At 52.8% G+C, this 23,708-nt stretch overlaps 1 protein-coding gene across 1 annotated transcript in view; it reads right to left on the bottom strand.

Annotated features, from left to right (window-relative positions):
• Positions 1 to 23,708, bottom strand: part of LOC138803600 (testican-1-like) — a 348,303-nt gene that overhangs the window by 30,691 nt on the left and 293,904 nt on the right. Inside the window, exon 6 of the mRNA XM_069987667.1 lies at positions 16,217 to 16,331. Within this exon, the coding sequence (XP_069843768.1) occupies positions 16,217 to 16,331 (115 nt within the window). The remainder of the gene's footprint in view (positions 1 to 16,216; positions 16,332 to 23,708) is intronic.

Below are 23,708 nucleotides of genomic sequence, written 5' to 3'. Positions count from 1 at the left end.
CGCGGTGGGCGTTTATCCCAAACAGATGACATCAGGATCTCCACCAGGCACAGTCCCAACCAAGACGGGAAACCACCTCAGGGTCCACAGACACATGCAGGCTGTATGCAGTGGAACGCTTCAGTGCAGCAACACCGATAAATCCATGGCTCTGTGGGCAGGTGGCGGGCTCCACAACCTCAGGAGCCGGCTCCTTTCTCTCTGGCTCCTCATGACCTCCTCATTAGTCTCTCTGCTGGGAGCCCGCACTAACAGCCTACGTTTTATGTTCACTGAGTGTCTGTGGTGGACCAGGACTGTGTTACGTGTTCACTGTGTGTCTATGGTGGACCAGGCCTGTGTTACATGTTCACTGAGTGTCTGTGATGGACCAGGCCTGTGTTACATGTTCATTGTGTGTCTGTAATGGACCAGGCCTGTGTTACACGTTCGCTCAGTGTCCATGGTGGGCCAGGCCCCGTGTTACATGTTCATTGTGTCTGTGATGGACCAGGCCTGTGTTACATGTTCACTGTGTGTCTGTGATGGACCAGGCCTGTGTTACATGTTCACTGTGTGTCTATGATGGACCAGGCCTGTGTTACGTGTTCATTGTGTGTCTGTGATGGACCAGGCCTGTGTTACGTGTTCACTGAGTGTCTATGGTGGACCAGGCCTGTGTTAGGTGTTCACTGTGTGTCTGTGATGGACCAGGACTGTGTTACGTGTTCACTGTGTGTCTGTGGTGGACCAGGCCTGTGTTACATGTTCACTGAGTGTCTATGATGTGGACCAGGCCTGTGTTACATGTTCACTGTGTGTCTATGGTGGACCAGGCCTGTGTTACATGTTCACTGTGTGTCTGTGATGGACCAGGCCTGTGTTACATGTTCATTGTGTGTCTGTAATGGACCAGGCCTGTGTTACACGTTCGCTCAGTGTCCATGGTGGGCCGGGCCCCGTGTTACATGTTCATTGTGTCTGTGATGGACCAGGCCTGTGTTACATGTTCACTGTGTGTCTGTGATGGACCAGGCCTGTGTTACGTGTTCATTGTGTGTCTGTGATGGACCAGGCCTGTGTTACACGTTTGCTCAGTGTCCATGGTGGGCCGGGCCCCGTGTTATGTGCTGGAGGTTCTGGCTGCACTGGGCACCAGGCAGGCATCCCATAAATACGTACTCAGTCTATTCAGTGAGTGCACTCTTCTCTCTAAAAAGTTCATGTTGTGATTTCCATATTTTATGGAAGACTCCATTCTAGATGACCACACCTTCCGGCGAGGGTGATGTTGGACCCCGGGGCTCCTGCTTCACATCTGGGGATGATTTTCCTCCAGCTCTTGCCACTTTTTGAAAGGTGCTATGGATATGGTACCTTCAGAGAAAAAGCAGGCCCTGAGTGCGAAGTACCCCTGGCTGCCTGAGATGTCTGCACAGGCCGGTGTGTTGCACACGCATATCCCTTCCAGCGCCTGCTGTGGCCAGTGAGTTCAGCGACTCCTCCCCGCCTTCCTCTCCTCCTCCCCCCGTTGCTTCTGTCTTCTCTTCAACAGGAACAGCAGAGAGCTGAGCCTTAGCACAGACTGCACGGCTGCCCCGCTGCAACCTGCGGCTGGCGGGCGAGTAACCCAGAACGAGGCAGACGGGGTGGACGGGGCCCGGATTCTTACGACTAAGTCCCTGCTCCTCTCAGGAGCACTCATTCTAATCTGGCTCATACGGAACCCCCTGGATAGGAGGGAGACTGAATATTCTAGTCTCCATTGACTTGACTTGAGTTTTCCGGTGTTTGTTTATTCAGCTGCCTCGTGAGCACCTGTCTACTGCAAGTGTCTCTGGGAAAATAAAAAACTTAAGCTCCAGATGTGTAAAAACAAGAGGCAGGCAGATCCAAACCAGTGACTGTACCAGTCAAAGCCACCTTACACAGTGCTTTGTGAAGACACGCCCACCTGGTCAAAGGACACGCCCACCCAGTTAGACTTCCCAGGTGATGGGCCTGGATTACCTTACCACCCATCAGGGAAATGGCTGTGAGGAATTTTCTACCCTGTGCCAGACACTGCGAATCATCATCTTTACTGGTGCCTGAAACAGCCCGTAGGAGCCAAGGTTTGCTTCCACATTTTCAACTTGGAGCTGAGACGCAAACAAGATAAGGAAGGAGCCCAAGTCTTTGAAGTGGAGTTCTGGCTGTGGTGCCCTGGCCTGGGTGTTCAAACATGGCTTGGACAGGCCGCCATCCATGGGCAGGACACGGTGGAAGCCAAGAAGAGAGCAAAGGCGTTGCATCGGTTCTCGCAGCAAACATGCTGGAGGTTTGGTTTGTTTTCTGCAAACTGCAATGCACCTGTCTTCCTGAGGAAGCCCAGAGACCCAGGGCGGTCAGGGCCCTCCCGCTGGCTCACAAAGCCATTGGTATTTCCCGGGAGCCAAAAGCGCATCTTGTCACAGCTGCCCCTGTGCTGCAGGTTTTTTCTACTGTATTATAAACCCTGCTCCCTTAGACGGACATGGTTGACAGTGGGAACTAAACCCTTCAAGAGAGCTTACCACACTTAAAAAGTTATTATTGGCTAGAATAATGGAGACACTGATCTCGCGATAACAGCCCTTAGCCGGCCGGCATGCAACTCCAGCCTGAGGACTCAGCCACTCCACACACAGCTACCCCGGGACAGAGGGTCAGCGCCACGCCCTGACCACTGCGCAGCGCGACAGGCCTTCCTGACTGCTTGTGAGGACCGAGGACACACTCCGGCGTTTGCCAAAGGACTGATGTGTGCCAGATGTAAGCGATCAACGCCCCCCCCCCCAATAATCAAAACAACCCAGTACAGCAGGAATGGGCTCAGGGCGCCGCGCCAGCAGGCGACACAGGAAGAGCCTGAGCATTCTGCAGCACCACTGAGGACTGGCAGGAAGCTGGTAACCTGCAAAGAGCAAACCCCCTAACAGTCTGTGTTTTTGTTTTATATATTCATCTTAGTTTTATATATTCATCTTGTAAAGATTTATATAAGGGGTATAGAAAAGCGTGCTTAAAAATTTATTGAGGACAGCCAGACGACTTACAACCAAGAACTGACTAAATACTTCATATGACAGGATGCCCGTGACCCAGAAACATCTCCTAAGATAGCCACCAAATCTCAATTCCTTCTAAAGATTGATTTGGGGGGCATTTTGTGATCTAGCTTAAAATAACAACACTACCTATGGAGTCATTCCGGCTCTCCTCCTTGGAAGAATCCATAGTATAGTTGAGCGCGGTGGCGTGCGCTATAATCCCAGCCCTTGGGAAGCTGAGGCAGGATGACCACGAGTTTGAGACGAGCTTGAACAACACAGCGAGACCCTCCTCAGAAAATTCTGACAGGTGGAGCTGGGGAGGTGGCCCAGTGGTAGAGCACTTGCCTCGCATGCGTGAGGTCCTGGGTTCAATTCTTCAGCACCACATACACAGAAACAATAAAATTGTCTAAAGAAGAAACTCTTACAGGAGGGAAAAGTCCCTGTTTCCCGTGATTTTTATTTTGCTGTGCTCAGATAATGAATATTTCACAAACACCGGCTGATCCATAGTTATCTTTTTAAAAGCAGCGTAAGCTTGTGGCCAAAGCCAACAATAACCCCGCACGCTGATGTGGGACATTCTCTGTTTCCTACCCTTCCTTTCCCTCATCTGGAAAGAGAGGAACCCACCCTGCAATGCTTTCTGCCTCGTCCTCCGTGAGCCCCTCCCTTCCCCTGCGGCTCACCGGCCCATCCCCAGGGCGCACGCGCTCTCAGGGGCCAGGCAGCTGCTGTGGGGGGATCCACTGGACTAGAGGAACTGAGGCCCAGGACTGGGGTCCCTGCGGGAAATGCCATTCCTCCCCCCGCCGGGCGCCGGCGGCTCAGCCTGTCATCCCAGCTACTCAGGAGACAGAGATCTAGGATCACGGTTCAAAGCCAGCCCGGGCAGCAAAGTCCATGAGCCTCTGATCTCCGGCGAACCACCAGCAAACCAGAGACGCAGCTGCCTCCTGCAGGAGTTCTGGCCTGACCCCCGGTTCAGTGACTCGGCCCGAGCCTGTTCCCTGTGCCTGTTTGCTGACCTCGGTTTTATCTTTTCTGGATGTTCCGACGGTGCTGCGGGCTAGGCAGACACTGGCTGAGCATTTCTCCCTCCCTACTTTTGGCCAACACCGTAATAAATTCCCCTCTCCATTCTCCAGCTATAGAGAGCCAGACGGATGGACGGATGGACAGATGCGGAGGTTTGTGGTAATGAACTCTGGTGGAGGCAGGCTTCACGGCCTGGAGTTCTGGTGGCCTGAGCCCGTGCCAATGGAGGGTGGCACCGTTAGGCACATCTCAGTACAGGCTCTCCGGGCACCGTGGGCACCTGGTACAGCTGAGAGAAGCGAGGTCGCCCAGAGAACCACGACGATAGTCCAGACACAAAACTAGCAGAGATGAAGGCTCTGGGTTGAGGAGGAGCCCCATGGGGTCAGCGACGGCCACCCCCGGGCAGGGCGGGCATGGACAGCAGACCCGGCCACAGCAGCCGCCCTCCAGCCAACAGGAAAGGGCAGGGCGCTGGGCGGGGGAGAGCCAGGCCCGAGCCCTGTGTCAGAGCGCTCCCCCCCCCCCCCCCCCAGGCCGCAGCGGTCACAAGTTCACACTTGAATTGAAACCAGGCAGAAGCAGTGCGATTTGTGCAGGAGTCTGTGAGTGATTTTTTTCTCTCCTTCTGCCTGGAGGAGGAGAGGAGGAAGGACAGGAAGAGGGGGTGGGGGACAGAGGCTTTCTCTGGCTGAGAGTCACGCGTCCAGCAGGGGGAGCTGCCCCGGACGCTGGGGGACGCTGGGGACAGCAGCCACCGGGCGGGGAGGATCCAGAGCGGATGGGGGCGCATGGCTGCTTCCACCCCGGCTCCATCTCACGCTCTACCTGCCCTTTACCCACCCAGTAGCTGCAGCGGGTCTTGATCCTGCAGTCCCGGGCTCCTCTGTCCGGTTTGGCCTCTGATCCCCCCCCCCCCCCCCCCGGCTCTCTTACTCTCTAGCCGTGTGTGGGGACTGCACACCGCGGAGCCCAGGCGGGCCTGCCCCACGCCGGAGCGCACACGCACTCAGAAAACGCGTGCTTGAACATGGCTGAGCCAGGGGCGACGGCCTCTGGTGCTCACACCACCCACCGAGCCGTCCATTGGCTTTGCGCAGAGGCAATGCCCGGGCGGGCCGCGATCCCTGTCCCCGGCTTCCCCTGGGCCCCGCGGCATCCACACTGACTTAGCAAGACATTCGCCGTGCGGTGGATCTCCCGCCCGGCCCATCCACCCCCCCCCCCACGCCACTGTAGTTTCCAGCACTTTCTAGATGGGGGACTCAGGATGGGGGAGGAGGGACCCAGCCCCAGCCCCACAGATCCTCTTCCTCTGTGTGAGGAGCCCCTGTGTAAGGCCCAGCCCCTCCCCAGCACAGCTGGCTCAGCACAGAAGCCCAGTGTCCACCCTCTGGGGCTCCCGCCTAGCCCACACACTGAGTTGTGGAGACTCCAGACCCCTCTCCGTGGAGCGGCAGCGGCGGCCACATTCAATCTCATTAGCCAGACAGCTGGTGCTGAGGTCAGAGGGCAAAGGCCAGAGGGGTGGGGGGAGGGACAGCCACGCCCGCCCCCTCCCCGCACCCCGCGCTGCCCCGGCCTGCATTTCCATATTTTAATGATCACGGAAGCAGGGCTGGCGGCGGAGGGCACACCGCACACCGGAGCTGTCACAGGGCCCAAGAGAGACGTTTCCAAGCGCGAGATGACGAGGCCCGAGGCCAGCTCTCGGCTCTGTGGCGGGGCAGGAAGCAGACACCTCGGGACGGTGCAGACGGGAAGGCCAGGGGAGGAGCATTTTTCTCATTTTCGGAGAGAGGGGAAGACAGCATTAGAAGCTTTACAAAAACGCCCACTCCACAAAGCTGCGATTATTCTGGGTCACCATCTCTGTCTGTCCGTCTGTCATTCCCTCCCTGCCACACACACGGTGCAAGCATCTGATGGGGAGAAGCCGTGTGCGGCGATGCTGGAAGGGGCAGATCACAAGAACCGTGTTTTTCCTTTAGAACACAAACAGTTCCACTAAACGGGGAGGCGGAGGAGGAGGGGGAGGGAGGGGAGGGGGAGGGAGAGGAGGGGAAGAGGGGGAGGAGGAGGAGGCAAGAGAAGGAGGAGGGGGAGGAGGAGGGGGAGGAGGAGGAGGCAGAGAAGGAGGAGGAGGGGGAGGCAGAGGAGGGGGAGAGGAAGGGGGAGGGGGAGGGGGAGGAGGTTGCAGAGTTAGAGCGGGAAGATGGCAGGCTGTCCCTGTGGTACCTCCCCGGCTCTCCCCGGCCCTCCCTGGCTCTCCTGGATGTGGTGTTCTGGAGACAGAGGTGCGAGCCAAAGGTCGGGCTCAGCGGTCATCACATGAGTAGCGTGACTTTGATTTCCCCTCACGAGTCACAATGGCATATTGTACTGCTTAGCTTTGTGCTGCGGAAATGAATGTATACATTTTGCCCCTTTGCTGTAAGCCCTATGAAAAGAGAAATGGGCGAGCATGCTGGCATCCTGCACTCTGTGGGAATCGAGAAAGGTCTCGGGTTTTCATCTGAGGCAGGGGACTGGCGGAGCGGCAAGGGTTGCCACGCGACATCAGTGCAGACGGCGGTGGCGGGTGTGAGGACACGGGTGTGAGCTTGCACACCACGGCCCATGCAAGTGCTTTGCTCATTCGGACCTCACCGCAAATTCAACACCCACTAGACTCCTGAGCCAAACACTAGAAGCAGAACACTCACGGCTCTGCTGACTACATCCCCCCCCCGTACTGGGAATCAAACTCAGGCCCTGGCGCAAGCTAGGCCAGTGCTCCGCTACTTGAGCCAACCCCCCCCCAGAGCTCTTGTGTTTAGTCGGATGCCAACTTTGCCAGGACTGACCTCCAACGCCGAACCTCCCCCTCTGGGCGTGCAGCTGGGACTAGACTGAGGCGCAGAGGCCCGCTGCCCACACTGGGGCCTGCTAATCCTAATCATAAGCACAACAACAATCCTAGCAGGCCTCCTGCTTCTCCTCCTCCCGTTACCGCGCCCGCTGGCTGGCTGGCTGGCTTGTATAGAGGCCCGGGGTTGGAGGATGAGCACCCCCCCATCCCCGGCAGGGCCAACACCATTAGCCGGAAAGGCTGGGAAACGCTGGCCAGAGGAAGGCAGCCTTGGGCTGGGGGCCTAGAGTTTGCTTTAGCCCATCGCCCCTCAGCTGTGGGGAGCTCTTCCTGGGCCACACACTGGGTAAGTTCTGCAGGACAAGGGAAGAGCAGCCTGGCCAAAGGGGGCGTCCAGACGCCCGGGTCAGCGCCGGGTGTCTGTAAGTGGACTGCTGCCGGTGCTCCACCTGAACAGCTTCCCCATGCCGGCCCACCGCAGGTCCACGCCACCCCAGGGGATCCCAGGGGATCCCGCCCACTGTCCTCCTCCGTGGAGAGGAAGCAGCAGCTGCGGCCAGGCCTGCCAAGACGGCCTTCCAGGGGAGCTGGCTGGAGGTCACCGCGGCGCCGCTCACAGTGCCAGGCCTTGCCGCGGCGCGTCCCCCTCCGCTCCGGCTCGGTCCAACAGCCGCCCGGTGCCCACTGGACGGGGATGCCAACCGACACTGGGCTCTGAGCCTGCGGCTGAAAGATCATCCCTACTGACCAGCTTCCAGCCCGAGTGGCCAGCCAGGGATCTACTGCCCGTCCACACCACTCGATGTCCAGAAAACGCAGTACAAAGAAGCCTACATATGGCAGGGAGTAGACAAATGCTGGAGACACTCTCCAGGCAGAGCTGGGAACGAGGCCGGCAGGTAAATATGAACCCAGAAGGTTCCCAGGGACAGATACCTCCTCCCGCACGCCCCATCCCAACAGGCCGGACAGCACCAGCAGGAAGAAATGACGCACACAGGTGTTTACGCGGTAGAGGACTTAGGAGAATGGGTCTCATGAACACTCTTCTTGTATCTGCATGAAACAAGAAAGCACTGCATCTCATTCTCATTCAGCTACGTGCTCTAACTGATCCCTGGGGCCTGGGTTTGCGTGAAGGAGCACCAGCTCCTCAATGCTTTCTTATCACTCCAGGGTTCTTCTCGGCAGGAGCGATGGAGGGGTTTCCTTTTGGAGACAACGCAGGTTCTGATCCACTCATGAGAGGTGAGAGACGGACAGCCACCCCGGCTCCCTGCCCGCTCGCTCAGGAGAATTCCCCACACCTCCTTTCCAGGAGACGAGGGAGCGTCTGGTGTGTGGCTGGCACCGGGTCATCCAGAGTACTCATTTTAGACATGAAGTCTGGGATAAATATTTCATTTTGTGTTCTTAAGAGATAAGATACTAAAGAAGAGCAAAGTTGGAATGCACCTGTGACCAGATTTCTAGGTTGATTTCTAAGGGTATAACAATGGACATAGTGTAGCAGTGCTGAAAAACTAGGCTGACGCAGCGGGGTAAGAGTCTGACGTGGAGACCATGAACATGCAGCTAAATTTAATGCATGGTGCTGGGACAACTGGATATCCCCAAACTAAAGCCTGAACCCAGATAGAATGGCTCTACCTCACACAGAACTCGACTTCCCACAGTAATGAACTCAATAGCTACTCAGGAGGCTTAGATCTGAGGATCCCAGTTCAAAAGGCAATCCAGGCAGAAAAGTCTCTGTGAGACTTTATCTCTAATTAACCACCAAAAAAAAAAAAGCCAGAAGTAGAGCTGTGAGTTAAATGGTAGAGAGCTAGCCTTAAGCACACAAGCTCAGGGACAGTGTCTAGACCCTGAGTTCAAGCCCCAGGACCAATACAAGAAAAAAGTCTAAGATCCTGAAAAGGATGAAATGAAAACAAGAAATTCTGACAGTACCAGTCACTGGTAAATATGGCGAACAGCAGACACACTGTACCCGTGGAAATGTGTTGACAGTTTCTTATAAGACTAAATAATTGACCCTAGCAGCTGATTTTCATATAAATGCAAGGCATTAATAACTGCAAGAAATGGATGCAGGAAACTTTCTGCCCTGTTCACTATGTTTCTGGAAGTCTTAAGTAAAATTTAAACAATGACTTTGGGAAACAGGATGATTTTCTTAGATATAAGAAAAAGAAAGATGCTAAGCACAAAGATTGGTGGAGAACTGGCCAGCTCAAGGAGGAGAGGTCCAGCATCTGCGGGTGACACCTGGGACGCCCAGCAGACCAGCCACGGGGGACCCGGGACAGAGGCCTCGCCTCCAGACGCACAGGGACACGCTGGCCTAGAGGGGCTGGGCGTGGTCTGTAATCCTAGCAGGTGGGAGGCTGAGGCAGGGAGCTTCTGATTGCAAGGGCAGCCAGAGTTGAACCAAGTCTGGTGAACGTGGCTCGGGGCAGAGCCCTTACCTAGCACAGATGAGTTACTGGTTCGACGCCGAGAACGGGGAAGGTAACCAGCGTGCTGTGGTCTTAGCAACGCAGTATTACCTTTGACTTCACTTGGGAAGCTTTAACCAAAGCCGTGACACTCGTGTGTCACACACACACACACACACACACACACACACACACACACACACACACACACACACACACACACACACACACACACACACACACACACACACACACACACATTGAGTAAGTTACTCAAGACTCCAGACTTAGGAGTCAGAGCGATCTGGGTTCAAACCATGGCTCTCCCCTTAACCTTGTGTGTGACTTGGCATTTCCTTATCCTTTCCAAGGAGATCATAGTCCCTCCATCACCGAACTCCCACTGAATCCATGATCACGTAGGTACACGAGATGCCCAGTGTCCCTCTATACCAGTCATGAATAAATGACAGTTATTTCTTAAAATGTGTACCTGCAGGAAGATGCCAGGAGAAGCTGCCTGTTATCTAAAGATGTTATATTTTCAACATAAAAGCCCAGGTGACACACCAAATCCCTACAGAATTGAGACATCCTATGCGAAAGAAATCCTCATTTAAACAAAGAATGGAAAGCGGATCTCACCTGCAGAAAGCAGTGGGGAACACGGGCTCTCTAGTCAGGGATGTAATGGGAACACGGAGGCGTGATGTGCACCACGCTTCCAGACGGAGCGCCTTGGCTATCAACTTGTCTCTTCCCCAAATGACTTTGAAAACCCAATCTACATCTCTTTTCCTTTTTGAGGAAAAAAAAATCTGATTTCAGAATCATTCAAAACTGATTCTGATATCAGTGGGAAGAGCGCACGGGTCAGAACAGCCATGAAAAGATTCCAAAACGGAAGAGGATGCGTCAGGCGAGGAGATGAATTACTCAAGGAACCACAGAACCTAAGACACACTTCTCCGATCACGTCCTGAGAGGTGTTAGACAGGTTGATTAAGATGGAAATCCAGCTCTAAGCTGCAATCTCTGCGTGGATCCCGGTATAATGCTAAGACAGGAAGGAAGATGGCCAGCCTCTCTCTCCGGGGTCCAGGGGAGGCAGGGTGGAGCTAATGAACGCTGTCTTCAGCGGTGTGAGTGGTGCTCATCGAATGCATCCAACATGAAAAATTCAAGTCGTGAAAGGACAAAATGGAAACAGGTCAAGTTTGTATCCAGCCTTAGCATAGGGGAGAGATTTTTACACACATATCAAAGCAGCAACTTTGAAAGAGTGAATGCATAAAACCCTTAAAGTCTATGTGTATCACAAAAAGGCATTAGCTAGCCGTGGTGGTGCAAGCCTGTAATCCCAGCACTCTGGAGGCTGAGGTTGAGGATCAGAATTCAAAATGAGCTGGAGCTAGGGAGCTAGAACCTCTGTCAAAAACAAAACGAACCACCACCATCAATAAAAGAAAAACCTGTTAAAGGCAAATGGCACTTTGAAAATGGTAGAAAAACTGATTTATATCTTTATTATCGAAAAGATTTGCCCTGAAAACAATGCCCTAAACATGAGATCGCAGGGGATATGGAAAATCTCCAGAAGAATTATAACTAGCAGGCACACTGGGGTGGGTGTGTACACATGGGGACATGCACGTGCGCGCACACAATCCAATCTCCAGAGTAAGTAGTCCAAAAGTAAAAAGTTGAACTTTGAGCTGGGCACCTGTGCACATGTCTATAATCCTGGCCGCCCAAGAGGCTGAGATCCGAGGACTGGAGATTAAAGCCAGTCCAGTTATAAAATTCTAGAAGAATCTTCTTTCTAATTAACTGACAAAAAGCTGAAAGAGGAGGTGTGGCTCAAATGGTGGAGGACCAGCCTTGAGGGAAAAGAACAAGGGAGCGCACAAGGCCCCAAGTCTGAGCTTCAGTATCGGCACAAAGAAAAAACAATTCCACCTTCGACAGAGTAAAATAACCTGTGTCTTAAGATCCATTGGTTCTCCTTTGCTTTGGTACGTAAGAGCCTTGGTTCCCATCTGGTCTGTTGCTTTGTACCTTAAGAGTCTATTTCGCTTAGCATCTAAGCAGGGCTTTGTGATTGACCCTGGGCTGAATTCAGACTGCGTTAGCCACGAAGAGGTAAGCAGACCTGCACATGACATGATTTCTTCTCTGAGTGTGGATGGAATGGCCAGGGCTCGAGCAGACGCCACTGGCCAGGGAATGAGCCTGTCAGAGCAACAACGTGGAAAAAACGAGAACCCGATGAGATCGAGGTTGTCATGGATGGGCCCCCGGCCTCCTGCCACGTGACCTGGTTTATATGAACGTAATGGTCGGCACCCTTTTCTCTTGTTTAAACCATTATTATTTGGGACCTGGAGTGTCAATTAGATTCCAGTAAATGAAATCTCACTTTCTTAACCCACAGAGTAGGGAGATTCTTAGAGTGGTAGCGTGGAGAGTTGGGGTAGGCCCTGTGTGTGTGCGTGTGGTATATTTCTCCTGAAAAAGTCCTGCTATGTGTAACAAAGGTTTTATAATACGTATACCTTTTCACCCAGAAATTCTCCTGCTGGGGATGTATCCCGGGAAAATGATTAATATGCCTACAAAATTAATACACAGTGATGCTCATAAGAGCAGTGTTTATAATCATGAAAAATTAAAGAGAAGTTAAGTGCTCAGTAATAGAGGACTTATTATAAAAATTACAGTCACTTATATAATCAAACACCATCATGACATTAAAAATAAAGTTTGAAAGGAGTCATTGATGATAGGGGAATATTATTAAGTACTATTAAGCTAATGGTAAAGATGGGAAAGTAATAGGTGATTATATTCAGTTTGGAAAGTTGGGTAATTTAAAAATATTCTTTATATTTTGCGGTATTGTTGGCACATTCTACAATATGCATGTGCAAATCCTATTTTTAACCCTAGTTCAAACCTTGCCTGTCTGCTGCCCCGATTCCTACACCTGCCCAGCCGCCAGCTGGCAAATCCTCCCATGCTCGCTCGCAACAGGGTGATGGACTCCGCCATGTCCCACTGGCTTACTGTCTCTCTCCTCCTGGGTGAGCTGTGGAGAGGAATGGCACACAGCTGCTCCCACTTACTTCTAGAAACTTCCAGCCTCCCATGGCATTATGGGCCGACTCTGAGTGCCAAGCCATCATCTCTATTTCTAAAGGGAGTGCTCCCACGTCAGTTAGAGCAGACGATAGCAACTCCAACTACCAAAGGCCTAAGGACAGGCCTGAGCTGGCGGCGTAAGAAGGAAAGAGTCCGTGCTTCTCCGGGGTTGCCCCGTAACTGTTTCTTTGGTTCATCCTGACAGTGAGGGCCCTACCTGGGCATCTGCTGGTCTTGCTGAGAGCTCCCCGCGGTTCACACGGAAGGGGCCCTGGAGTTACATTCTGGACGAGGACAAGGACTTAAGGTGCGGACACGTCGCTCAGAGCTTTCTGCCTCCTTCCTCGCTCTGCTCAGACTGGAGACATCTGGGTGGCTCTGTTCTGATCTTGGCTGCAGTCCTAATGGATCTGCGTAGCTATCACTGTACATGCAGCCAACTCCGAGCTCTTCTTTGATCCAGTTGCCAATTTAAGCTTTCAAGCTTTTTTTTGGGGGGGGTCCTGACATTTAGAAGAATGGGTCCCTAAAAAATTAAATGTTTCTTTATATGTGTAATTCCTGCCTGTATTAGCACGGAGTCCTAAGTGACAGAAGTTGAATGGGTGCAGACAGGTTAATAGGAGCTGCTTCTAAACTGCAGGTCTGCAAGCCCGAGGCCCGTACCCTGTACACAACAGACACGAAAGGAGGAGGTGCTTTCCAGAATGTAGAGGTACGCCTCCATTTCTCCAGGAGCCCCTGTAGCGGGATTCTTTAAGACTTCCAAGAAGACCTGACTACTGGGAGGATTCCCCCCCTCGCCTCCCACTCAACTCCCCCCCCACTCCACTCATGAGAAGTGATGGAGTCAGACAGCCTTCTGTCAACCCGCAGCAGTGTCTTTTCCTCTCAGAATCTAGCCCCCAGGTGGAAAACACCATTTGAGAAAAGAACATCGCTGCAGACGAGTTTTCTACTGTGGCCAATCACTCAGCTGGAGGGAGGCCGTGATTTCCTCCTTGGCACGCCCGGCTGGAGACACCGCTTCCTTCTCTCCCCGGCCTGCGTGGGGCCCCTGCGCCCTCCTCCCGCACGCGTGCCAGCCTTCCTGAGGTTGGGCGCCCAAGGGAAGAGAGGAAGGCCCTGTCCTTAGAGCCTCCTCCTCCCCAGCCCCGCTCCAGAGAGGCTCTGAAGAATGTCGCTGGTGACAGAGAGACCGAATGCCTGCAGACACCACCCCGCTTCCCGCAGCTTCCAGAAGGGACTGCGGGCCCGCAGACATGGAAAGGGGGTTTCACGATCGACTCCCCCTCCTCTTTCTCTCTACCCCCAAAGCTCAGCTGTCACTTCTGAACTTTCCCTTCTTCTACCCCTCCTCCTCGTCCCGCCTCAGCCGGGCCCCATCCTATGTCAGCTGAGAACTGTCAGCTCCAAGGAGAAGCGGAGTCCTCCCTTGATCAAATTTGTCCAGGCAAAACATGATTAATTTAAGTGCTTCACTTCACATGCCCGTGACCCTGGGGAATCATCAAAGCCCTCACTGCCTGTAGCATGTCCTTAACCTTCCGGGAAACACCGATCCGATCCATGTTAAGCAGCGGGACGTTCCTGGCTAATGGGTGGGGGGAGGGAGATGCCTCTCCCGTAGGATTCCATCGTAAGATGGAAAGATGGGAACGTTCCGCTCACGTGATAACCATTCATAGGATGTATCTGCTTTGCTTCTGGCTTACGTGGAACTCCTGCCATCAGCCATAGACTAGAAGTGGTATTTTTTTGGCAAAACAAAAAGGCCTGTCTCGTGAAATCCCCGCATGGGACCCGTGGGGAGAGCGTTCATGAAATGCTGCTAGTCTAAGGGCCAGACCCACTGATGGAGTTTTCAAGGTTGTGGTATTTCTTAGATGATTTCCAGGAGGCTTTGTAGGACCTGGTGCAGTCCAGGGACATGAAGAGCAAACCAAAATGTAAACAAAACTAAAAGCAAACTGTTGCCCCAAGGTCCAGTGGAGCAAGAAGCCAGCATGCGGTGCTGAAGGAAATGATGCGGAAATGCCATAGTGGTTGTCTTGGAATGTTGTTGGGGGCGGTCTCTCTTTTCTAATACGATTTAATGGCGGCTGTTCTTGTTTTGCTGAACTGCCTCTCACCACTAATTTAGCAGCCCAAGCCTCTGCGAATGTCTTGAGACATTTTTAAAAGGTGGCGTTGTTCTACCTGACCTTTCGGATTTCAGGAATGAGGCTTCTGCAAGCCTCTTTATGTCTCACGGCAGTGAGCTTACCGCAGGATTTGTTTCTTCAGCAAATAACGGCATAAATAGATGGTACAGCCAAAGCCAGCCCCAGAATGTGTCATGTGAGGGAAAGTCTCATTTAGTTAAGGGCAAAGGCCACCGTTAAGAACAAGGGCTCTTCATTCAGAGAGTCTAAGCGCCCCTCAGAAAAGGGGCCTGTTACCTCCTGTGGCCGGTGGGGGCGCACCAGCGGACATCAACGGATGGCTTTCTTGGCCCAGTTCCCTAGTCTCAGAACACAACAGCAAATCAAAGCAATACAACGTAGGACTAGAATAATAGAAGCTACTGAAACTTCCTAAGCAGGCCCTCAAGAAATTTCAAGGCATTTCTGGAAATTTCTGGATTTAGTAGTCACTTAATGCCACAGGGCTTTTGATTTTCTGACGAGGCTACGTGGAGGCTGATGTGCACTAGTTCACCTTTCTTCCTATAATTATATGGATAACGCCCTCAAGTGCAACGAGGTCCGGTGTTTACAAGTGAGTCGTCTTTACGGATGACGTGGGATCACGCTGCGTCTCCACATCCTGAGCTGAACCTCCAAAGAGCCTTCACAACCCGTCTCCCCGACGTTACCACGACAACGGTGCCTAAGCCTTGAGGTCTACTTCTGTCTCTCTCCCCTCGCCCCTCCCCTTTCACCAATAGCTTCTCATGCACATGTGCACACGCACACGCATTCACACACGGACATACACAGCATTTGCCAAAGGAGGCCAATCACAGCTGACAGAGCCCGGTGCCACAATAGACAATTTAGACTTCTGTCTTGGGTCTCACGAAGGACGGCTCGGAAGTGGAGACGGTGCTTTCTCGCGCGTGGAAACTCCCCCCGAAGCCCGGCCTCTCCTGACCCCTCGGCCCTGGAGGAGGGCCGGCGCCCTGGGGAAAGAAGTCTCTTTGATCTATGGCTTGGCTCTGTGCTGTCCTCCAAGCAGAATACATTAATGAGGACATGCTTGGAGGAAGAAGGCGCCGCGGTTGTGATATCTCTCCGCAGTCTCTGTTTTGATATTTGGCCATGAGAAGTTCAAAGGATTCGAGAGATTAGAGTTCAAGAAAACCCAAGATACACCCGAGGGCAGGCCCTGGTCTCAGATGCTAAAAGAACCTGCTCCTCCTCCACCCCGGCAAATTCCACCTCTAAAAGGACCCAGCGTCTAGCTCAGTCCAACAGAGTTATTCTCAAAGCCTCTTAGCATTGTGTTTAATGTTTATCTTCAATGATAGATGAAGGAAATTCACTTTAGGATCCCTAAACAAATTAGAGAACTTCCTTGCTGAGGTAACACATTTCCCCCCCATGCAGAACGCCAAGTTGCTCCTGTGAATGTGGGACAAAGCTTGCCTGTGCCGGCCTGCTCTGGGCCACTTGACGCGCTTCAAGTAGTGCCCTGAGGCTTCTACTCACCGTTCTTCTCTGCCCTGGGCTTGGGAGGCTCAGGCTCCGGGAGACACGGACAGGGCCCATCACAGAGGATGCTGAGGCTTTTGCCTATAGAGCAAGCATGGAACTCCAACTTGCACTGCAAGAGAGAGAGAGAACAGGTGGTAAGAATGTAGTCAGACCAGGCACCAGCAGCTCATGCCTGTCACCCCAGCTGCTCAGGAGGCTGAGATCTGAAGATCGAGGTTTGAAACCAGCCAGGCAGCAAAATTTGCAACACTCTTACCTCCAATTAACCACCAAAAAACATGACGTGGAGCTGTGACTCGAGTGACAGAGCACTATCCTTGAGCAAAAAAGCTCATGGACAGCACCTAGGCCCAGGAGTTCAGACGTGGACGCACACATGGAAATAAGAACGCAGTCACTACAGACCCCCATTCAGCCTCCTAGGAAACAGCCAGAGCCGTTGATCTAGAGAAGGTGGAGAAGGCAGGGACAGCTCTGTGGAAGGTCTAAGGCCCAGCGTGCTAAATAAGGACTGGCCTTTCATGTTTTTCCAGCTGAGCAGGCTAACTTCCAAAACACAGTGGAAGTACTGGAAGGCTTATTTTAATGACAAGTGTGCTCAACTATCACTACTTATAAAGGAAGACTGTTTGATATTTCCTAAGTGGACTGTGAGGCACCCTTCCACCTCTGTGGATGCCCCTCCCCTCCCCGCCTCCCCACACGGAGGCCGCTCTGCCTGGAGGGCAAGTCCGACACGCTACACCTCCCCCTCGGGAACAAGGCAGAGTGGATGCTTTTGTTCCCACTGTCCAAAGGGTACCTGACTTTAGCTCCCTGGAGCAGGGCCCTGGCTGTGGAACCAGCCTGTGACTCAGTGGCAATGTCTAATTTGAGGACACAGAATTACAAGTCTCTAAGCTGCAGTCTGTCACCTTTTATCAGCAATAGCTATATTTTGGTTACTTTCTTCTGATTCTTTTAAGCCTCTATAAACTGAGAACCTAAGCAGGAGAGAGCAATGGGAGAGGCCACGCCAGTTACCAGGACGAAACTGAGAGCTAGAAGGGTTCAGTAACTCATAACCACCACGGCTTTCATCTGCATGCATCTCTGACTCTGAAGTCTGAGTCTCGGGACCCCCCAGGGCCGGTGGGTGGGGTTTCAGGACACAGGCATCCCACAGTGCACTAGGTGGGCTCATTCTGCATCTCCGCTCTTCCCTCAAAGGTGAGCTGTTTGGGATTTTCCTCCCCTTCTGTCTGCACAGTTGTTATGATCGAGGCCTGCCTAATCAGCCTTCTGCGAAAGCCCATGGCCTACGCACCTGGCGAGTGTTCAAAGGTGGCAGTGATACCAAAATGCACAGAGCGCTCGCTGGACGGCAGCTCGTATCGGGTGCCTTGGGGAACTTTTAAAAGGATGCAGAGAGAAGGTACAAGTCCTGGCCCTTGGAAAACACACATGCATACCTTTGAGAGGAAAAACAAAAAGCCACCAGAATCTGCAGAGCCACATAGGTAAGTGCAGGTGGACACTGGATTGCGAACCGGCAGAGGGGCTCTGTGGTCTGTGCTGATGACAAATCCAGGAGCAGAGTGCTTTAAACCCGGTCCTAAGGGCACTGGGGTCACCCTGTGTAACCCCAGCAGTCACCCATCCAGGGGGAGGAAGAGGGCTGGGTTCTCTTGATGCAGGGGAAGAGGGGCGCGAGGATGGAAGGAGGAGGGGTGGGGGACGGGACTCTCCTGGAGAGTCTCAGTGCAGGTCCAGTGTGGTCAGGGAGTTATCGCAGCTGTATGAGAAGGCAACCGACTTCACGATGAAGCACAAAGAGCCACTGGACGCGACGCTGAGGTTAGGCAGGACGTGAGTACGTGGAGACAGAACACGAAACTCCCGTGGGTGTAGGCAGGGCCGCCAGACAGCACAGATGGACTGGAGGGGAAGTCGGGAAGGAAGCGGGAAGCAGCAGGAGAGTCACCAGCGAGTTCTTCACGTGGCTGAGCACAGCTGGCCTCTCCCTTTCCTGCCTCTTCCCCCTCCTTCATCCTCTTGGTCTTCCTTCTCTTCCTCCTCCTCCTCTCCATCTCCACTCCTCCTTTCTCTCCCCCTCCTCCTTCTCCTGGGTCTTTACACTCCTCTTCCCTCTCTTCCTCCTCTGACGTATCCTCCGGCCGAGGCCGACCCTTCCCCTTCCCCTTCCTCCTGCTCCTTTTCCTCTTCCTCTTTCTCCTCTTATCTTTTCTTCCCCTCTGTCTTCCTCCCACCTCCTCCCTCTTCTTCATCCTCCTCTCCAATCTCCTTCCGGCTTGCTAATTAGCTGTTCTACAAAGCAAGTACCAGGTCTGCCCGGGTGATACAATAATACTGTCTCAACAACAAAAGCATGCGAGGAGGGAAAGGCAAGCACCCTCTCATCCCAGGGCCCCGACGCTGCCTCCTGACCCGAGAACCATGACAGCTCACAGGCCCTCCGGAAGGGGGCTCGGGGCACACACCTGCATGATGCAGACAGAATTCTCCTTCTAGGAGCGCACAGAGCCCTAGCTAGAGTGAGCTCGCCAGTGTTTCCCCATACTGACTTCACGCACACCCGCTAGACAGCACGGGCTCTCTGTCTGGTGAACTCACAGCCCTCACTGCAGTGAGCTCATAAAACTCTAGCAATAGTGAGATCGCAGAAATCTCCCTATACTGACGCCACAACCTTACCCATAGTGACCGCAGAAAACTTCCCTACAATGCAGAAGCTACGCTTACCGTGGGGTGACTGAAGTCCTTCACTGTGAGCTAGCAGAACTGTACCAACAGTGAGCTCCTGAGATCACAGGAAACGCGCTGTAATGAGCTCAAACAACACTCACTTGGCGAGCTCAAAGAACCCAAACGGACAATGAGCACAGAGAACTCGCTCCATACTCAGATCATAGAACAGCCCATACAGAGTTCAATGGTAACTTCACACAATACCTTCGCTGAAATTAAATAAACTCAAGAGTGAGCACACGCTACAGCCACGAACGAGAGTGAGTCACAGACCTGCGCCTGGAGTGAGCTCACAGCCCCACCTGGAGGGACCTCCTATAACCCCAACTAGACTGATCCAATAAACACCTGAAAGAACAGACAGACCCAGAGAACCCCACAAAGTTACCTAACAGAACCTCCCCTGGACTGAGCTCACAAAACCCAACCCAGAGTTACCTAACAGAACCACATCCGGAATGAGCTCACGGAACCCCGCGTGGATCTCACAGAACTTCCCCTGGCATGGTTATGTAGCAAGTCCAATGTCTTGAGTTCAACTTCTATTACTCCAAAAATAACAAACTGCGTCCCCAAATCTTTACCTGGCAGTAGCTTAGAATGGGGCCTCTTTTGACCACAGGGAGTTTGGAGAAGGAATCAGATTCGGGGAAGCGCATGGGGATGGGGTATTTATTCCTGGTGTTCTGACAGGGAGGGGGCTTTGACTGTGGAGACAGATGACCAGAGAGGAAAGGAGAATGAAGAGACACACGGCGGGGCCATCTATCCGCCGGCTCGAGGCGAGGAGCGGGGCACCAAACAAGCTGCTTCCCAAGATGGCTCAGGTCTACAAGAAAGAAAAAGCAAGAAGTCCTAACATACAACACACCGATGCGGGGATCGTGGGCTCTGAGGATGAACTCGGCCAAGTCATAATCTTCACATTACTGTCATGATGCAGCAGTGAAGTAAGTATTACCGCTAGCCCTGCGAAGGAGGTGATTTGAGACGATGGGAAATAACAAACTTTTGAATATGGACCAGTCCCACCGCCACGCAACATCAGCTATGAATGCACACCCTGATGCATCTATAACCGGGGCCTTCCCCATCATCACAAAAATGGAGAAAGAGGAGAGCGAGCCAGGCTCAGAGAGAGAAGGTGCAGAAGTAGTCTGCATGGCGACCTACTTAAAAGGCACGTGGCAGCAGGCCTCCCCGCCCACCCTTGCTTCTCTTTTGCGTGGCAGGCCGGGTACATCCCAAGGAGCCGGGGTTTCCTGGCAAGTGGCCAGCCAGCCCTCCTCGCTGATGATTTGGAAAGCCAAGCGAACGGCTTCTCTCGGGTTCTGGGCCCACGCAGATCGCAACCCCCAGGCCACCCTCGCTGCGGCTCCACGCCTTCCATTTCAATTGCTTTCCCTACTGTATTTCATCAACCTATCGTCTATTTTGAAGCCAGACTGTTGGTGCTTCACAGTTGACAATTTTGTTCACAGTTGATGAATTCTGATTTGTTTTTATTCACCCAAAATCATGTTGTCGCAGTAGGGGGAGGGGAGGGATCTGAGTGAGACGTACTGGTGGCCCACCGCGAGAGTCCACGCGTCTCTCCGCCCCGCTGGGCCGCTGCAGCTCAGAACCTTCAACCTCAGGGCCTTTGTACTTCCCTCTGTCTGTCCCTTCCCCTACCCCACACAGTGGCCTTCTTTCTTTCTTTTTTTCTACACTCAGATCTTGTCATGCCAGGAAATTTCCTGGCGCACATCAACTCCTCCCCATTTTTTCTGTCTCTTTCTCTCCTTCGCTGTCTCTGTGGCCCTCGTGAGCGTCTGCCATGCAATTTTCATGGAAACGGGCCTTTGTTCCATTGGTTCAGGGCCGGGAACAGCATGGGGCCCGTGCCAAGAGCCTCACGAATGCTTGCTAAGTGTCAGAAGAAACATGCTCATGTGTGTATGTTCATTAAGGCTCTGCCAAGGCCAGAGGCCTCTCTCTGCCCAACCACAGCCACTCCAGCCCCAGCAGACAGACGCTAGCTGTCACCAGCAGACATCTCGGTGGACTAATGACTGGCTGTGTTTGACCCAGGGCTCAGTCTGTGTGCTCACTGCCGTGTTTGCTCAACTTTCTCTCCTCCTCTCTCCCTCTTCCTCCCTCTCTCCCCCTCTTCTCCTTATTCTCTCCCCCCCGTATCTCTTTCTCACTTTCTCCTCTCCTTCCCTCCCTCCCTCTCTGCATCTCTCTCTCTCTCACACACACACATTTTTGACTTGCAGAACATTAAACTCGAAAACCAAGTTGCTAAATCTAAGAACAAGGAAAAAGCAGTTCTTCACAAAAAGATGCCAGCTAAATTTAGAATGGAAGGTTGTAATTAGTAAATCACCAATTTGCAACACACTGTCCTGATTTAAGTAGAGATCACTCAATGTAAAAAAAAAAAATGGGTACCAGTAAATGAGGAACCGGCATTCACTATCTCAAAATGCTACTCTGAAGACTACACCATTATTATAAAAAGGAAAATGCCTACTTCCAACAAGATCTATGGCATCTATCCCTTAAGAAAAGGATCAAGGAATCAAGTCAGTATCACACTGGCGGGACAAGGAACAAGCACTTCTAGATGTGCTAAAAAGAAGAGACGTGAATACAATGGTGAAATTCTGATCCAAGGTGCTGAGCCTCAACTTATTTATTAAGAAACAGACTCCAGATTGGGGACAACTGCCTGAGCTCTAAACAGAAAACTACTGACACCAAATAAAAATAAAAAGCCCTGGAGTGTGTAGATCATTGTTTCGTATTCAAAGGAAGAGAAGAAGCAAATGCAGTGCGCGAGCTTGGCTAGTTCTTGAATAACAATAATTACTCAAAGCTATAAAAGACATTTGGGGAGAAATCGTTGTGATTTTAATGAGATCTCTGATATAATAGAATTGCTGTTCTCCTGGGTGGGATAATCCACACCTACCACCTTGGCTTTTATGAGGGGTTTAGGTATTGCAGTGTCTGTAAATTACCCCTAAATGGCTCATTGTAAAGTATGCACGTATACACAGACAGAGTAAAATGTTACCTGTCAGATCTTGCGATGAGTGTACCGGGCTCATTACATTATTCCTCAGGCTTGGCAGGTGTCCAGCGATGTTATTTTAATAACCGAGGGGAAGGGGTCTCTAATGTGGCTGGCCTTGAAGCCAGATCCTCCGACCTCAGTTTCCAATAAGCCTGAGAGGCAGGCATGCACTGCAGCATGCAGCTACCAGCCGAGAAAGGGTATCTTGTGTATGTCTGGGCTGGCCTGGAACCTCCAATCTCGGCCTTCCAAGGAGCTAGAATTACAAGTGTGAGCCGGCACTGCCCGGCACGGAGTTCTAAATTTCTATGGGCTGTTCCATCCAGCTGGAATTTTGGGAGACTATACAGATGGGGAAAGTCTTGAGAATCCGCCTGCCGCTTTCCTATCAGTACCCGGAACTGTACACAGACCAGCAAGTGCTCAACGAACACGTGCTGAGAAAACGAAGGGAAATAGTGGCCTGTGTGCCAAGCGGACTGGCAGACCAGCACCTCAACCTCCATTCCAGCAGAATGAGTGATGTGACATACTCCTACCACACCCCTCTGGTCCCCTCGCCCTGACCGCCTTTATAAAAAACCAGTTAATGATATTTTTGTGCATGCACAGTGCATTGGCCCTTCCCCCTTGAGGGGAGCAGCACCTTTTCTCGAGCCCGGCACACAGGTACGAACGTGCCTTGCGTTTGTCTGTCTACGGGAAATATGGATCCCTGAGTGAGGGCAGGCATCTCTGTTCAAGCTAAGGAAGCACACTGCCTGCCTCGCAGCCAGGGAAGAGCACACATTTATTTTAATCCAAGCCCCTCCATTTCTCCCTAGTGCAGCAAAGCAAGGCGTGATTGATTCACTGGCCTCTGCAGGGCACCGACGTCGGTAAAGTCTCTCCCTCTTCTTAGCAAGGCTGAATGACCAGGCCGAGAAAGAGAGGTGAGGGGAAGGAAGTGACGTCAGAGCCGGGGAGGAAGTGATGTCAGAGCCGGGGAGGAAGTGACGTCAGAGCTGGGGAGGAAGTGACGTCAGAGCTGGGGAAGGAAGTGACGTCAGAGCCGGGGAGGAAGTGACGTCAGAGCCGGGGGAGGAAGCGACGTCAGAGCTGGGGAAGGAAGTGACGTCAGAGCCGGGGAGGAAGTGACGTCAGAGCTGGGGGAGGAAGTGACGTCAGAGCTGGGGGAGGAAGTGACGTCAGAGCTGGGGAAGGAAGTGACGTCAGAGCCGGGGAGGAAGTGACGTCAGAGCTGGGGAAGGAAGTGACGTCAGAGCCGGGGAGGAAGTGACGTCAGAGCTGGGGAAGGAAGTGACGTCAGAGCCGGGGAGGAAGTGACGTCAGAGCTGGGGGAGGAAGTGACGTCAGAGCTGGGAAGGAAGTGACGTCAGCTGGGAAGGAAGCGATGTCAGAGCTGGGAAGGAAGTGACGTCAGAGCCGGGGAAAGGGAGAACAGGGGGCCCTTGTGGAGGAAGCCACCGCTGTAGCGCAGGGGGAGGACAGCGCCTGGTCCTGGGCGTCCCCCCTGCCCCACCCCGTATTCTACTGTGCTAAACGAAGCTGCACATGTGACTTCCAGGAGCAGCAGACACACTGCACACTGTGCTCCTTGGGCTGTGGTTAGCAAAGGTAACTTAGAAGGCGCTGATTGGCCCACAGACCTGCCTCGGATGCGGTGGGTGCAGA

This window comes from Dipodomys merriami, unplaced genomic scaffold (genome assembly GCF_024711535.1).
Source record: "Dipodomys merriami isolate MVZ:Mamm:240054 unplaced genomic scaffold, mDipMer1.0.p SCAF_342, whole genome shotgun sequence".
Classification (NCBI taxonomy): Eukaryota; Metazoa; Chordata; class Mammalia; order Rodentia; family Heteromyidae; genus Dipodomys; species Dipodomys merriami.
This window is presented reverse-complemented; position numbering and strand designations above follow the sequence as displayed.